At 36.4% G+C, this 18825-nt stretch overlaps 2 protein-coding genes across 2 annotated transcripts in view; one reads left to right on the forward strand and one right to left on the reverse strand.

Annotated features, from left to right (window-relative positions):
- LOC128554496 (uncharacterized) overlaps positions 1-18825 on the forward strand; it is a 52148-nt gene that overhangs the window by 29106 nt on the left and 4217 nt on the right. Inside the window, exons 4-5 of the mRNA XM_053535770.1 lie at positions 4250-4441; positions 7082-7151. Of these exons, the coding sequence (XP_053391745.1) occupies positions 4250-4441; positions 7082-7151 (262 nt within the window). The remainder of the gene's footprint in view (positions 1-4249; positions 4442-7081; positions 7152-18825) is intronic.
- LOC128554497 (uncharacterized) lies at positions 1156-3332 on the reverse strand. The gene has a single exon (XM_053535771.1). The coding sequence runs from the start codon at positions 3117-3119 to the stop codon at positions 1989-1991; it is 1131 nt and encodes a 376-aa protein (XP_053391746.1). The 5' UTR covers positions 3120-3332; the 3' UTR covers positions 1156-1988.

An 18825-nucleotide genomic window follows, 5' to 3' on the forward strand; every position in this document is an offset into this window, starting at 1 on the left:
ATTGGTGATTCTGTTAGCTTTCTTCTCAAAGTTGCAAATGCTTCTGAACATTCTTCAGTCCAGATAAAACGTTTTCCCTTTTCTGTAAGTCTGTGTAGGGGTTTAGCTATCTCTGAAAAATTAAATACGAATTTCCTGTAGTAACCACAAATGCCTAAAAAGGATCTCAGCTCATGTACATTTTCTGGTTCTGGCCAATTCTGAATGCATTCAATCTTCTTAGGATCAGTCTGAATACCTTCTTCCGATACTATATGACCTAAGAACTCAACTTTTTTAGCAAACAAATTACATTTTCTTGCTTTCAACTTTAGGCCTGCATCCTCTAAACGTTTAAACACTTGATCGAGATTGTTGATCATATCTTCAAAGGTTTTCCCTGCGATTATAATGTCATCGAGGTATATCAAGCAAATGGACCAGTGTAACCCAGCTAAAATAGTTTCCATCAACCTCTGGAAGGTTGCTGGGGCATTACATAATCCAAAAGGCATTACATGGAATTCGAATAAACCTTGCCTTGTCATGAACGCAGTCTTCTTTTGATCTTTAGAATCGACTTCTACCTGCCAATATCCCGAGTTTAGATCAAGACAGGAGAACCATTTTGACCCAGATAGCTGGTCAAGTGATTCATCTATCCTAGGGATTGGGTATGCATCTTTTGTCGTGACATTGTTGACCTTCCTGTAGTCAATACAGAAACGACGTGTCCCATCTTTCTTCTGTACAAGTACCACTCCACTTGACCATGGACTTGAAGATGGTTGGATGATATTTCTTTCTAGCATCTCTTGTACCTGTCTTTTAACTTCCTGGTTCATATGTTCCGGTAACCTTCTTATTGGCTGTTTAATTGGACGGGCATCACCTGTAGGAATATGATGGTGTATGATACCTGTTCGCCCTATATCTGCGTCCGTTTTAGAGAAAATATGAGAGAATTTATTAAGAAGTTTTAAAACAGCTTTACATTGCTTTTCGTCTAAACCACTTGTGGGTCTTTGATAGAGATCTAACATATGACTAGGTAATTTTGTGCTATTTTTAATAGTCGGCTTTACTGAAGACCTGACGTTTGTTACAGGGCTCATTGAAGCTATGTGAGTACTGGGAAATAGAGTCTGAGAATCTTCAGAGAGGTTTATTATTCTAACTGGTATTTTGTTTTCTGCCGTTACTAAAGTTCGTGCAACAAGACCTTTGTCTTCCATGATAGGGCGATCAATTTGTTCTATCAAATATAAGCCCTTATTTGGACTATGGGTATCTCCAATTTTGCCATCAATTAACTTTTCTGCATAAGCCGGAATAACGGTCCTTTCAGAAACTACAATTCTATAACAACCCATTTGACCTGTACAATTTAGACGGCAAATTTTCCCATTCAGTGTCATTGTATTGTCTGCAATACTGATAGAAGCATTTGTTGATTTCATGAAGTCTAATCCTATTATTGCATCCACGTCTATGTCCGAAACTACAACTCCTATTAAAGGTTCTATCCCTTCCATTTCAATAGTTACACGTGTTCGTCCTCTTATATTAAGTGGTGCCCCAGAGGCTGTTACAATATCAGAATCAAATGAATCTAAGTTTGTTGGAGCACTTATAGTGTCCATTAATTTACCAGAAATTACTGTTAAGGTGGCACCTGTGTCGACTAAACAAAAAGCCGTGAAACCATTAATATTTGCATTAACATATAGCCCGGAGCCTACTTTAGCTGAAGACCTTAAATTATGTTTGACAGAAGAAACAGGGTTTTGAGTTTGTCGCTTGGGACAATTGAATTTCATATGTCCATATTCACCGCATTCGTATCATGTTTTCTCAGTTTTTCTTTCTGGGTAATTATTATTTTTATATCTGTCATGACCTACTTCACGACTTGAATTTCTAAAGGTTCGACCTTGTTCATGTTCTTCTCTACTTCGAGGACCAGTTCTATTAAAATCATTTCTGTTATAAGCGGTTTTCATCTTACCTTACCGTAATGATTTCTCTATCTGAAACTTTGCATTTTGTAATCTCTGTACATCTTGTTTTAATTTGGACTGACTATCATCTGTATTTTTGAATGATCGCAAGTATCCCTGTCCATCTAATGTCTTCCTTTCTGCTTTGTTAAAAGCCTCTAACTCAACGGCGTGTCTTACACCATCGTTTAAGCTAGTTGGGCGGGCTTGTTTAATTCTGAGTCTCATATCGGAGCTTATTAGCGAATCTATAAATTGTTCTTTGGCTAGAGTTTCCCTTACATCCGACGGCGCTGACGGGTATGCTAAATTTGTTAATCTCCTTATGTCTTGTCCCATTTCTGATAACGATTCTGTAGCTTTTTGCCTACGTTCTCGTAACTGAGCTCTATATAGCTCAGTTTGATTGGGTGGCGAAAATCTTTCTTGTAGGGCGGAAACCAGCTCTTCATAATTTGGTGTTTTGTTTGTTAAGTTGCCAAAAACGCCCTGCGCTTGTCCTCTAAGCGAAACTGATAAATAAAGTCCTTTTTCTTTTTCTGTCCATTTGTTTATCTCCGAACATGCCTCAAAATGTGCTTTATAATCTATCCAAGAATTAGTTCCATCATATGTAGCTGGCTTCATCATGACAGTTCTTTTTGATGTTGAGCCATATTCACCATTCATATTTTCTGTCTGGCATTGATTTTCCGTAGTTATATTACTCGTTGTAGTCGTATTTTGCTCAGATGTTTGCTTAGGCTTTCGATCTCGAAATGTAACGAATTTGTCTCGGGGACTCATATTTGTGTTGAAATTCAATGGCGATGTTTTGAATATCTCTGTTTTAACATCTTTCAAACCTGTATTATATACAGGTGTTGGCGGAAGAAACCTACGTCGTCTCTCATCAAGTGGTGTTGCCAATTTTCTCTTCATAATTTTAGGTGTTGATGATAGAGGTGCTTGATCTTCCTCATTGGTTTTCAATCCTTGAAGCTGGTGTTGAAATGACATCTGCATAGAGTCTATTTCTCTTTCTAACGATGATATTTCGTTCTGCAATTTAAGAGCTTCATTCTGGCGCTGCAATTCTCTAAATTGCTCATGCAACAATAATAGCTCATCGTCATAGGTTTGGGTCACACCTTCAGCCATTGTATATATAGAGTTGCGAGTCGAAGATAATGGTGATTTTATCTATCTGATCCCACCGCTGCCACCAAATTTGTAACGTGTATCGAGCAGACTCCTTCTAATATATATAAATTTTCCTCTAGCTTCTTTGCTATCTTGATTTTGTTAAAACAATTATTCAAGAAATATTAAATATATGTAACAAATCAGTCAAATTTATGGTATATCAATTTGTCTGTGGCCTACAGTATTTATCTTAAAACGCATATACTAATTTTGCATGGGTTTCCAAACCCTAATGATTTGAGACAATTAATTTCTTCAATGATTAAAAGGATATAAATTACTATGAATCAAGAGGCATAAAACAACGTATTATAAAGTCTATGGCATAGGTCTTTATCCTATATTATCTATATTGATTGGTTTGAATATCTGTATCCTTGATCTACTATCCTATATTCCTTATATTCATTAAATGTCCATAGCCTACGTCCGTAGACCTGGGCCTCTGTCCTATAGCCTCTATATTAATCTGCGACACGGTCTTTCTATTTTTCCTGTTACTCTTTCTGTAGCGCTATACACTATAGAAAACACGAGTCAGGAAAGGTAGTTATTTATCCAAAGTCCCAGATATTAATTCAGCTTATCTTCTTCACGATCTGCACTCCAAGAGCTTCAAATAAATTCTGACAACAACTGCTTAGATCCGCCTATTTAAATCAAATAACAGTGGCGCCACCTACATGCTAACAGTAGCGCCATCTACGTGCTTGCTTTTGATGGCTAATATTCTGTTTACCGGTCTCAATGACAAAATCATAGATATCGTATTGATTACAAGGAACCAATACATAAAATGCGTCAAACTAAACAATAACCAGTAGATATCATTGTGATAGGTAAGTTATCGTACTTTTAAGATCATATTGATCATATTTGTGTGATAAAATATCTAAAATACTTACTTTAACTAGTATATCTTGTTGTTTATTTACACTGTTTGCAAATGCTTCTGCAGGTAAGTAAATAAAAGGGAAGTAACTTTTGTTGTCATCTTATAAGGGATCAGTGACTCTTATGTACCAGTATATTTTCGTTACACCTCCTATGCATAGAACACCGAGTCTAAATTTAACTATTTACAGTTGAAGAAAGACGATTTCATAATTACAACAAACAATGAAGCGGATGTTGTCCGTGCTGCCGTACAATCAATAAGTGGTATGATAAAGGAGTACGAAAACAAAGTAAGGAAACAACTAGAGAACATACCTGCAACAGAAGATGTTGAGACTTTAGAAAGTATAGTCACAATGTTGGAAACGGACATGGCTGAGGTAAAGGAGATAAGCGTTACAAATGGAATAAAATGTCTGCATTTATCACTTTCTCTGCATTATAATTTTAAATGTCTGACCAGCTCTAACGCTATAGACAAGGCTAGATCTACATAAGATCATTTTTAAACCAAACATTTGGGCTACTGGAAACTGCTTGTTATCACATGTATTGAACAACAAGCAAATTATAGCTATATTATGAACAACATTCAAGTGAAAGCTCATTATAGTACGAACAAAATGCAAGTGATAGTTGTAGTATGAACATCAAGCAAGTGATAGTTACAGAATGAACAACAAGTGATAGTTATATAGTATGAACACCGTGCAAGTGATATAGTATAAACAACACGCAAATGGTAGTTGTAGTATGAACAACATGCAAGTGATAGTTTAGCATGAACAACAAGTAATAGTGATATAGTATGAACAACATACAGGTGATAGTTTAGCATGAACAACAAGTAATAGTTATATAGTATGAACAACATGCAGGTGATAGTTTAGCATGAACAACAAGTAATAGTTATATAGTATGAACAACATGCAGGTGATAGTTTAGCATGAACAACAAGTAATAGTTATATAGTATGAACAACATGCAGGTGATAGTTTAGTGATAGTTACGTAGTATAAACAACATGTAAGTGATAGTTTAGCATGAACAACAAGCAGATTATAGTTATAGTACTAACAACAAGTTATAGTTATATAGTATGAACACCATGCAAGTGTGTGGGTGTGCGTGCGTGCGTGCGTGCGTGTGTTTAACGTCTTATTAACAGGGTTTTGTAATTCAGTCATGTAAACGACGGTGTCTACTTATAGCAGTGAGCACAATGCCCAACTTTATAGTGCTGCCTCACGGGAATATCACGACGTAGACACATGAAATGATTATACTATCAACGGGCTGACCAGTCCTAGCACTACCCCGTTAATGCTGAGCGCCAAGCAGGCAAGCTTATATTACCATTGTTTACGTCTTTGGTACAGTGCGGCCAGGGATCGAACCAGCGTACTCCCGCACTCGAAGCGGACACTCTACCGCTAGGCTACCAAGGCGGTCTACCATGCAAGTGATAGTTATAATATGAAAAAGTAGTGATGCTTATGTAGTATGAACATCATACTAATGACAGTTATAGTATGAACAACAAGCAAGTGATAGCTGTAGTATTAAAAACAAGCATGTGGTAGTTATAGTATGAAAGAACAAGCAAGTGGTAGTTATAGTATGAAAAGCAAGCAAATGCTAGCCATGTTATGAACGCCATACAATTGAGAATTTTGTATGAAGAACAAGCAAGTGGATATTATAGTATGAACAACAAGCTATTTGGAGTATAGTATGAACAACAAGCAAATGGTAGTTTTAGTATGAAAAAAAAAACACAACAACAACAAGCCAATGATAGTTATAGCATGAACACCAAGCAAGTGCTAGTCATACTATGAACAAGAAATGAAATGACGGTTAGTTGTAGCATGAACACCAAGCATTAGTTAAAATTGTAGCATGAAAAGCAAGCAAGTGATGGCTATAGCATGGTATAGCATGAACACCAAGCAAGTAATAGTTATAGTACCAACACCAAGCAAGTGAACAACAGGCAAGTGATAGATATAACATGAACACCAAGCAAGCAGGCAAGTGATAGTTATAACGTGAACACCATGCGAGTTGCAGTTAATTTATATAGCGTGAACAACATGTTATAACATGAACACCAAGCAAGTGACAGTTATAAAGCGTGAACAATAGGCAAATGGTAGTTATAACATGAACACGAAGAAAGATACAGCTATGGTGTGAGCAACAGGCAAGTGATAGTTATAACGTGAACACCAAGCAAGTTACAGTTAATTTATATAGCGTGAACAACAGGCAAGTGACAGCTATAACATGAACACCAAGCAAGTGACAATTATAGCGTTAACAACAGGCAAGTGACTGTTATAACCTGAATACCATGCAAGTGACATAAACAACAGGCAAGTGACAGTTTTAACGTGAACAACAGCCAAGTGATAGTTATAACATGAACACCAAGCAAGAGGCAGTGCTATTGTGTGAACAACAGGCGAGTGATAGTTACAATGTGAATAATAAGCACGTTATAGCTATAGAAGAACATCAAAAAAGTGGTAGTTGTAGCAGGAACACCAAGGAAGTGCATAAACAACAAGCAATCGCTAGTTATTGCATAAACAGCAAGCAAGTGCTAGTTTTAGCATGAACACTAAAGAAATGATAGCTGCAGTATGAAAGATATAGCATGAACACCAAGCAAGCGCTGTTTATAGCATGAACAACAAGTAATCGCTTTTTATAGCTTGAACACCAAACAAATGATAGCTGTAGTATGAACACATAGCAAGTGATAGTTGTAGCATAAACAACAAGCAAGTGCTAGTTATAGCATGAACGCCAGGCAAGTGTTAATTACAACAAAAACACCAAACAAGTGATAGCTGTAGCAAGTAATATCTATGATGTAGATGTATGTCATAAAGACTGAATTCAACAATTTTTAACATTTAGTCTGTAGACATTTAAGGCTTATGATTTTCTGTCTAATATTTACTTGTCAATAGTAAGCCGTGTGACATGCAATAAATTCCGTATATTTCCAGGAGTTGAAAGAGCTCAAGACTGCATGGTTGTCTCAACAAGATCGGTATAATTACCTCAGGTCCAAATTAGGTAATTCTTTTTTACGTCTCAACTTTTAAATATTGTTATTTGTTATACCTATTAGCGAATTTTAACACGAGTCAAGACATTTGTGAGTTCTATATATAGCCATTATATCACGTCGGAAACTAATTACTGGGATGTTTGATAAATGGTCGTGCTTTAATCGATTGTTTTGTTCGTTTGTTTTGTTGGTTTAACGTCGCACCGACACAAATATATGTCATATAGTGACTTTCCAGCTTTGATGGTGGAGGAAAACCTCAGTCGCCAATCCGTGCATTATTTCATTACGGGCAGGCACCTTGGCAGAACCATTGACCTTCCGTAAGCCAGCTGGGTGGTTTCCTCACATGACGAATTCAACGCTCCTAAGTGAGAATCAAACTACATTAATGAGGGACAAGTGATTTTAAGTCAGAGAATTTAACGACTTGGCCACGGAGCTACATTCATACCGTGCAAAACCTGCAAAAATCAAAATCAGATGGCTACGGAGAAAGATGTTACATTTCCGAATTTTGAGAAAATGGCTTATCCTGGAGGCGTTCACTTAAAAGAGTTTTCACACTAACATCTGTAATATTACATAGCTTATATTGTTCATCACCACCCATACTTCCCCCCCCCCCCCCACCTCTCGCAAAATCGTTATTGCATTCTCTCTACAGTGAAAACTGTAATAAAGATCTACAAGTGAAATAAAGTTGGTGTTTTCACTTTTTCAAAGCAGTGAAAATATTTCATTTTACTTTTCACTGTTACGGAATAACATCTGAATGCAAAAGATAATCTGATATTCTTTGGCATTCTAATCGATAAAGATGTTCATTATATACCTATATAAATTCTGTCAAAAATGTAGCTTACATTTCACAAGGAAATACGAACAGGCTAAAATAATCCCGTATTGTACCTTCCAAAATCCCGTATTGTACCGCCCGTATTGTTTGTTGCCGGACTACTTTCATAAGTATGTATGACCTGACACAGTTATATAAATAGCCTGAATAGCACGAACAAAAACACCACTCATTTCATTTTAATACCAACAAATACTTAAGATTTCGTTCGATAACAAATAAATAAACAAAAGTCGGAGGTATATAACAAAAGGGTCATTACAACAGTAACTCGATCTAGGATTTTGTATTCGGCTCTTGTGGATTTTGCAAAGACGGATCACAGATCAAGCTATTGTTACAATAACCCTATTATATGAATACCCTATACGGACATAAATATGAAGTGGTACATGCCCGGTAAAACTGGTTACTACCTAAATGCCGACTCGTATCTAAAAAACAGAATTAATGAAATATTTTTTCTTAGAATTAGTCCTAAAGACAAATGCGATAGGCCCACTTTGCTCCAAAACGTAATTATTACATGTACGCCACTCATTTGTGTACATTTACAAATCAATTCACACAAAGTAGACGTAATAACATGTTCTGTTCATATCTGAGCAAAAGAAAATTGCTGCAGTTATTAGGGGTTTGGAACAAGATCGTCAAGATAATAATTAACACTGCTCCCCATTGAGCTAGAGAGTGCAATTTATCACGATGTCTTTAAAACAATTATTTACATATTCTATATTTTATTATACCATTATACCATTTTAAGTTAGAAGGCACTTTTTCACATACTTTTTTTTTTCTGCAGGTGTCTGTGTTGACAAGAATTGTTTAAATTTCGTCGGACTTACTCGGCCACTTTAAAAATAGATTTGCAACGGCTAAAGCCTCCCTCAAGCGTTTACAAACGTTAATACACGATATAGATTGATGAGGATTGTAAACTCGATTCCTCCAAACTACATTTGTGCAACCTTGAAATTTTAATAAATCATACATGCCAAAAGTTTCTGCGGCTTAAATAAAATTTGTCGCTATAATACTGAAAACGTATTGTTCAATATGACGCAATGCATACGTGACGTAGCATGGGTAAAATGTGTATAACTATATTAAAACCATTGAAAATTATGAAATTAGATTTAAGAACAAATTTGTTTCCTTAGATGTAATATCGGAAACGATTGTAGTGAACATCATAATTGAAAAATAACATTATATACCCAAATAAGCGTATGGTTCCAGTGATTCAATTCAATCAAAACCTTTTCTTTAAGCGATATGTTATTCTTGTGTTGACCGTGGATCTTTGTGTACAACTTGGCTTTTTTCTAAATAGTTTAGGCTGGTGATGTTCAAACAAACCCGGGTCCACTGTCAGTGAGTTCCAATAGGTCTTCCTCATTCACCCTTTCTTCAATGTCAAACACCTTATCTGAAAAAAAAAAAACAACAACAAGTAATAGATGCCTTTAAGTCTTACTATATAGTGTTCAAAGCCTTTTAAATAAGATTGACCTTCTAGGTGCAGAGTTTGGTATCTTTGATGTCCTTGCATCACAGAAATATGGTTTAATCCAAACATATGTTATAACGACATCAAACTTCCTTGCTTTCATACTCCAGAAAGGAAAGACAGAGCTGAGAATGGATACGGCGGAGTAATAGTTTACTTAAAGGAGACCTTACACGACAAAAGAAGGTTAGATCTCAAACCTAGAGGTCTATAGTGTATCTGGATCGAACGAATTCCTTCTCATTCCATGCATATCCTGTTTGCTGTTTATTATCGCCCCCCAACGACGACGCCTATCATACAAATCTGATTGAAGATTCTCTCGGTTTAGTACTAGATACAGATATATCAGACATAATTATAACTTGCGACTTTAATCAGTCGAACCCACACATGACTCGCAAACTTAACTCTATTTACCCTCTTCACAGGGTCCTCATCTGCTCTTCTAGACCTCTTTCTTGTATTTTATAGTCATAAAGTTATTACCTCAGGCGTGGGGAACCAATTCTAGACCAGAATCAACGGTTCCATTGTCCTGTTTGTGCTCTATTTACATTTTCTACTAGCCGTGTCACGCCCTTTGAACGTTTCATATGGCAATACGACCGCGGTGATTATACATCACTAAGACGTAAAATCAAGGATACCAAATGGGACCTTTTCAAAACTGAAGACATCAATAACTATACTACATTTGTTAATATTAAACTCCTCGAACTCTCTAAGGAATGTATTCCTTCAAGACATATCACTGTCAAACCTATTGATAAACATTGGATCACAGCACAAATTAAGAAAAAACAATCAGAAACACAAAAAAAATGATCACAGAGCTAAACATTCTCAGAACCCAGAACACTGGAATAAATTTAGAATGGTTCGTAATGAAACTGTATCATTTATTCACACAGCTTAACAAAATCACTTCTTAAAATTTGCCTACACACTTAAAACTCTACTACGGCTAAAGATTGGTGGGAAGTTATTAAAGGCTTCATCTCTACAACTGATAAAAAAACTATACCATCACTCACAAACTCTGCTACAAAGGAACTTGTCTTTGATTTTAAATCAAAATCTGATCTATTGAATGTATTCTTTGCAGCCAGACTTCGATAATCGACTCTAACAAGGACCTTCCTGATAATGTTTATCAAGCGACTAGAAACAAACTTGACTTTATTTCCATTACCCCACAAGACGTAGAAGACGTCCTGAGGTCTTTAAATATTAACAAAGCATCAGGACCAGATGGAGTTAGTAACCGGATACTGCGTGAAACTGCATCTTTGATTAAAGTTCTTCTCTGTCCTCTGTTTAACCACTCACTTCAATGCAGTAAGGTACGGTACCTCAAATACGGAAAGATGCTAATGTCTGTGCTGTCTTCAAAAATGGTGGCCCGTCTTTACCTAACAACTACCGACCGGTTTCGCTGCTTTGTTGCACTGAAATGGTATTCGAGCGATTTTTTTTTAAGTATCTTTTTAACTTTCTTCATGATTACAACTTCTGGATCTGGATTTGCTCCAGGGGTGGGGGGACTCGACCGTGAATCAGCTCACGTATTTGTACAATACCTTTTGTAAAGCTCTCAATGATGGGCTCGAAGTAAGAACTGTCTTCGTTGATATTAGCAAGGCCTTTGGTAAAGTTTGGTATAAAGGTCTTCTTTTCAAGTGAAAAATGCTAGACTGGATGGACGGTTATTGAATTGGTTTTCTGACTGTGTCGCTAACAGACGTCAGAGCATTGTCCTACAAGGCACCCTATCTGATAGGTCATCAGTTGATGCAGGAGTCCCTCAGGGTTCTATTCTAGGCCCTCTTTTATTCATAGTGTTTATTAATGATACTGTGGATGACTTGGGCCCTCATGTACATCTCTTTGCTGATGACACCAGTTTGCATATTATAGTTGACCATCCTTTTTCTGCTGCGGTTCAATCTGACATCGACAAGGTATGTAGTTGGGCTGATAAATGGTTCGCTACATTTAATTCTTCCAAGAAAGAAACGATGACCATCTCAGGTAAATCATCTAATCCTTTTCACCCTCATCTTCTAATGCATGACCATCTTATTTCCTCAATATTCTGTCACAAACATCTTGGTGTCTACTTTTCTGACGATGGTTCTTGGCATTCTCATATCAACTCTGTCAAAGAACGGGCATGGAAAAGAACAAATTTTATGAGAAAATTTAAGTTTTAACTTGACAGAAGATCTTAGAGGTAATATATTTATCCTTCATCAGACCTCTTATTGAGTATGCTGATGTAGTTTATATCAATTGCACGCAATATGAGAAACTCCAACTCAACAAAATTTAGGATGAAGCTTCCTGTATTGTTTCTGGGGGCTACTAAACTTGTATCTTTTCATGAACTTCATAGCAAAGTTCCTTGGAAATCTCTTGAAAGTCAACGACTACACCATAGGCTAATTCTATTGTACAAAATGAAAAACTGCTTTACTCCTGACTGTCCCACCTTCTATAGGGGAAACGTCTAGGTATAATTTACGCAACGCCACTGACTTTTTGCCTATCCGCTACAGAACTTCTCTTTATTACAATGCCTTTCTACCATCGGCTCTTAGAGATTGAAACACACTTTCAAGAGAATTGCAAAACTCAGCTTCATAAGCTTCCTTGAAATAGCAATTGAAAACTAGCGCTCCGAAATGCCTTGTTTATTTTTACGTAGGCGATAGAAAATGGAAAATATATCATCCTCGGCTCCCCGTATCGAATGCAGCTCCCTAAACCAACATTTGTTAGAATAAAACATTTCTCCGAAATGTCTTTGGCAATGTGGTCTTCCAGAGAGTAACCATATGTCTTCTTTGAATGTCACCACTATGGTGATATTAGAGTCCGTCTTCTTAAAATTACTTCCAACTATTGCACCATAACGCTGTATACTCCTCTGAATGGAGACCGAAATCTCAGCGTTGAAACAAACGTTAAAATATTCCAAGCTGTCCATAACTACACCCGGGAAAGCAGACGGTTTTCATGAGCATCTGTTCACTGAATGCTGTATGCTATACTGCTCCATTGGCGATCCAAATGAATATATTTTCCTATTCATCTTTTCTCGTTCATTTTCTTTTTTTGAGTGTGTTAATCTCATTTAATTTACCTATTAATTCAGTAATATATGATTACCACTCTTTAAGTACTTTAACAAACTTATGTTTTAATATTCCGTTCATTAATTAAGGCTCTACTATGCCTGCTTTTTTCCATATTAAAATGTGTTATTTCAGACAAGTTTATAAGCACTGCTATAACGTATTTATAATAGTACTTAATTATAGGAGAAGCACTTTATAAGCTTTTATACGCTTTCGGATCTAATCCCTTTTTAATACATCTATCTTCTGCATTGCGTAATGTAGAATTGTATATGTTGTACCATTGTTTGAAATAAAATTATGTTTAAACTAAACCATTGAAAATTATGAAATTAGATTAAAGAACAAATTTGTTTCCATAGATATAATATCGGAAAATAGTTCACTCGTGATCACCCTAATTTACACTGTCAGTCATGACGGCACCAGTCTTGAAATTATTGCATATGGTGATCACTCGCTGAACTTACACTTAATTAAGGAAACAAACAAATAAAATATATACTACGTACATTTATTAGCTCACCTGAGCACGTAGTGCTCAAGCTTAAGCTATTGTGGTCGGTGATTGTCGGTCGTCTGCCTTGCTTAGTCGTGCGTCAGCATTTCCCTTTAAACAACACCTATCCCTAAACCGCCTGGGACCAGTTGTTCGAAACTTTGACCGACTGTTAAATGCACTAGTCTTGTATTATGTCTTCCGACATGTCGAAAAATAACCATAAAAGTTATTACATGTATCAACTGTTAGCTTAATCGTCTGTTAAAATTTCGAACAACTTGGTCAAGGCCAATTTTGATAACACTTCACAGGAATGCTTCTTGGATGGTCTTCTTTCAAAATTGTTCGACATTAAAGTCCGTGCAGAACTCTAATTGCCATGGCAACCGAAAGGAAATTACAAACAGCTCCTAGGGCTTTGATATAATCTAGTCGTCCTCTGCTAAGATTGTTCAAATTATCCCCTAAGGTCAAATATGGCCCCGCCCTGGAGGTCACATGGTTCATATAGACTTATAAATGGAAACATTTCGAAAATTCTCTTGTTCAAAACCACAGGGCTTAGGGTTTTGATATTTGGTATGTTGCATCATCTTGTGGGCCTCTACCAAGATTGTTCAAAGTATTTCACTAGAGTCAAATGTGGCCCCAGCTTAGGGGTCACATGGTTTAAATAGACTTATATAGGGAGATAGGTTAAAAATATTCTCGTCCGCTTTAATATTTGGTATGAAGCATTATCTAGTGATCCTCTACTAAGATTGTGTCCACTGGAATCCAAAGGCGGTGCCTGATTGTTGATTTTTTCTGCTTATATGTGTGCGTTTGTGTGCTTTCTAAGGCGGTGCCTTACAGTGTTGTTATATCTTACTTGTCTGTTTATCTGCGTGTGCGTGCGTGTTTTTGCGTGTGTGTGGGGGTGAGTGTGTGTGTGCGTGTGCGTGCGTGCGTGCGTGTGTGTCTTTTATACATGAGTGTCTGCGTTGCTGTGGTTTACGTTGTAGGGTTACTGTGATTAAGGAACGTAGCATTCCATTTAGAATATTCCTTGTTCCGCTTTCCCCTGAAACCTTCGTCTCCCTTCTACCCATTACCTTTCTATATTTTGTATAGAATTAAAATGTACTTATTGGATTTTTGAAGCAACCCGTCTATAATATTTTTCCATTATAGCTTCTTTTTGTTGTGGGCCTACTTTGCTCTGAGGCTGGATTTGTGTTGTTCTGTGCTTCCGAAAAATGTACCCTTTACCTATTATCTTTTATGTTGGGAAAAACCTTTTAAAATCTATTCTTAGACCATAAGGCACAGAGCCTAGATATCTAATATGTGGCTAGCTCTCGGGGTTATCTTCCATGGTCGTTCAAATCATGACCCTAGGGTCAACATATGCCACGCCCGGGGGATCCCTTGTTTCTCTTTGACTGATATATGAAAACGCTTTAATGAATATATTGTCCAGAACCATAAGGCCAACACCTTAGATATTTTAGATATTTGGTAAGAGTATTGTCTTATGGTCAACACTCAATTTGGTTAAAATCATGACTTTGGGGTCAAAATTTACTATGCCCCGAGGTCAACAGTTTTTAATTGGCTTATATGTAGATAAAAACTTTTTTCTGAAACCATAAGATTCAGAGCTTAGATATTTTGTATGTGGCATGCTCTAGTGGTTCTCTACCAAGATTTTTCAAATAATGAACCTGTGATCAATATAAGCCACACCCGGGTGATTCCTTGTTTTACATAGAGTTATTTGTTTTTGAAGAAAAGATAAAGAATTTTGGACTACAAATATAATGCTTGATACAGATTTCAATTCTTTTGAATATCTTTATTGTGACCTACTGACCTAGTTTCATGTTTTTGAAGTTACAACAAAGAAAGTTATAGTACAAAAAATATTTGATACAGCTTTCAATACTCATCTTGGATAGTCCTACAGACCAATATCCTAGTTTATGAAGCTACAACAGAGAGATTTGGACCACCTGTATCACTTTTGATACAGATTTAAATATCTTTCTTCAGTAATCTTAATCTTGACCTACTGGCCTCCTTTCTTGTAGTTATGCACAGAAATTTGGACCACGTGTATAACGTTTGATACCAGTTTCAATGTTTATCTTTAATATTCTTTACACGGACCTACTTCCTTGTTTTTGAAGCTAAAACAAAGATATTTTAACCACCTGCATAATTTTGTTACAGATTTCAGTAGTTTTCTTGACTTATCTTTGCATGAATTACAGTAGCAGCCTGACAGAGATATATATCAAGCCTGTTCAAATGGTTAGCTTGGTCTTTTTAAGGGGCCTCCAGAGCTGAAAATAAAGAAAACCCTTTAACGACTTCTTTTCATAAACTGCCGAACGAATCTTCATCAAACTTGTTAAGTAGATTTTTTTTACAGTAAAAGCAAGCAATTTAACACAGGTGAGCGAAATAAAGTCATCACGACCCTCTTGTTTATATCTTAAGATAGGAATAATACATCTTGGTAATCATTTTCGAATAGTCAAGCGTACTGAGCACGACGCTCTGTCAGTCATCCGTCGTGTGCGCGTCCGTCTGTTCGTCTGTCGGCAAATATTTCTTTAAACGACATCTCTGAATTGATTTAAATGATACTTGGCTTGGATGTTCCTTGCATAGTCTTCTTCCAATGTTGACCAAATTGTTGTGCTTTTTGCTTGGTTACACAGAGGGGTCGCTATAGCTAAAAATAGAAACTCTTCAAATGACATCTCCTAAACCGATAGTCCGATATTGAAAGAAAGTCACACAAATGGCCCATATGTAACCCTCTACCACGATTAGTTGAATTATTGTGATTCGTCAAAAATATGGCCACCAGTTGGCGTGGTCACTTTCCCTTTATGTTCACTGTGGAAACCTTAACAATCTTTTCGTGTGAAACTGCTGATCCAATCTGAAAGTGATTTCACACAAACGGTCCCTGTGTGGCCGCGAGAGGGTCATTTGTCCCTATAATATATATTGGAAAACTCAAAAATCTTTTTTTTATAAAACTGCTTTCGGAATTTTGAAATAATTTCACTACTAAAGAGGTCCTTGTGTCACCCTCTGCAAAGAGTCTTCATTTTTTCCGATTCTTTAAAAGCATGGCTGCCAGGCGCACAGCTGCTTCTCCCTATATACGAATATACAATGCTGTTTGTTGCCGTGATGTTTTACCGGAATGTTTGATTTAAATGCGCATGCACTTTTTACGTGTGGCAAAAAGACCGCTAAACAATAAGTAAACCTACATTAAATCATCATTATACTAGTATTACGAATTGTTCTGCCGCAATAAAAATATGAATACACAATTTATTGTACAGAATGCCTTGATTAATGATAGATATGTTTTAATCATATCTTACTTGATAAGCCGAATTTATTCGTCAGAGCAGAAAGAAGGTCCGCATTTCTAGATCTACTCACAAAACGAATATAAAACCTGTTCCTTATATTTGCAAATGACATATTTTTTTCATTTTATTTATCAAAAGAGTTTTTTTTTCTAATAGTGTTGTATACATTTTTCTTCGACTTGAATGATTTATAAGGCATGCGGCTCTTTGTAACTGAAGTTGCTGTTTAAGTAATATTCGGGAAATTATTTCGTAACAGACTTACTACCGGTATTATTCAACTGATAAAAACGTAGGTCACCTTGGTGATCAAGACCATAATACTGCACTTGTTTGTAATTTCGAAAATGTTGCCCGATTTGACTGGGCCAAAAAGTGACTGAATCAGATAAGATGTCTGACGTGTAACTTGTCGATCATTAATGCCAAGTGTGCATTTGGACTAATATATCAGCATTTGGACTAATATACCACATAGCGGAACTGTTGAAATCGTTAGTCAAAAAGTAAAAGCCACAGAATATCTAAAATTTTGAATAAAATAAATAAGAATATCCTCTAGAACTTTGATGGACATTTCCTTTTACAGTAATGTTCATATTGAAATAAAAAAATCTAAATTCGTAACACCTGGGTCATATCAAGGACCTAAATTACATCTGGAATATATTTACGTAGGGGGAATGTCTAAAATACATTTGATATTTATATTCTGGATTTTATTTCTATTCTTAATATACCTTTTGTAGAAATCTTAACCTTCAGTAAATACGATATAATAATTATAATAAACTTGAATTCCACAAAAAGTAGAGATCATGGTCTGACAACAAATAAAAACTGTGATTGTAGAACACCCTTCCCAGTTACCCGCCCCGCTCTGTTAAAATTGACCTTTGCAGTCGCCACACACAATAAAATATTTTTAAATTCGAAGATTTAACCGAAATAAAGAAATAACGATTTTAAGATGATAATTGTCTATTTGAATACGAAAAGAATTAATCGCCATTTGGTTAAATTATATACAAGATTTAAGAAGGGATTCAGTCCGCCTTTGTTTGATTTATCAAGGGGACTGTGTGTGGACTTTATAGGTATGCGTGTGTGTATTGTGTAGACGAGATGGGGTGGGTGTAACATCAGTTGGGATATAAACCTGTAACCCCGTCGAAGATCTTATGTTTTTGAATTTTTGAAATTCATGCTTTAACTACTCCTAATTAAACTTTTCATTTTTAAGTTCCACTTTTTTGCTCACCAGAGCCAAAGGCTCAGGGTGAGCTTTTAGGATCGCTCACCGTCCGGTGTCCGTCGTCCGTGAACCTTTACTTTAACCGACATCTCCTCATAAACCGCTAGGCCAATTTCATTCAAACTTCACAGGAATGTTCCTTGGGTGAAGCTCTACAATTTTTTTTCAAAGAATTGAATTCCATGCAGAACTCTGGTTGCCATGGTAACCGAAAGGAAAAATTTAAAAATCTTCTTCTCAAAAAATAGAAGCCCTGGAGCTTAGTTATTTGGTGTGAAGCATTGCCTAGTAGACCTCTACAAAGTTTGTTCAAATCATGACCTCGGGGTCAAAATTGACCCCGCCCCAGGGGTCACATGATTTTACATAGATTTCTGTAGGAAAACCTTCAAATGAAAAAAAAATAAACCAGAAGGCCTAGAGCTTAGATATTTGACATGTAGCATTGCCTAGAGGACCTCTACAAAATTTGTTCAAATCATGGCCCCCGGGGTCAAAATTGACCCCGCCCTAGGGGTCACTTGATTTTACATAGGAAAATCTTCAAAATTTTTCTAAAAAAAACCCAGAAGGCCTAGAGCACAGATATTTCACATGTAGCATTGCCTAGTGGACCTCTACAAAATTTGTTCAAATCATGACCCTGGGGTTAAAATTGACCCCACCCCAGGGGTCACTTGATTTTACATAGGAAAATCTTCAAAAATTTTCTAAAAATAAATCAGAAGGCTTAGAGCTTAGATATTTGACATATAGCATTGCCTAGTAGACTTCTTCAAAATTTATTGAAATCATGACCCCGCCCCATGGGGTTACTTGATTGTACATAGAAAAATCTTCAAAATTTTCTAAAAATAAACCAGAAGGCCTAGATCTTAGATATTTGACATGTAGCATTGCCTAGTGGACCTCTACAAAATTGTTCAAATCTTGACCCCCAGGGTCAAATTGATACAGCCCCAGGGGTTACTTGATTGTACATAGGGAAAACTTCATAAATTTGCTAAAAATAAATCAGAAGGCC

The sequence above is a fragment of the Mercenaria mercenaria genome, unplaced genomic scaffold (assembly GCF_021730395.1).
Source record: "Mercenaria mercenaria strain notata unplaced genomic scaffold, MADL_Memer_1 contig_508, whole genome shotgun sequence".
Classification (NCBI taxonomy): Eukaryota; Metazoa; Mollusca; class Bivalvia; order Venerida; family Veneridae; genus Mercenaria; species Mercenaria mercenaria.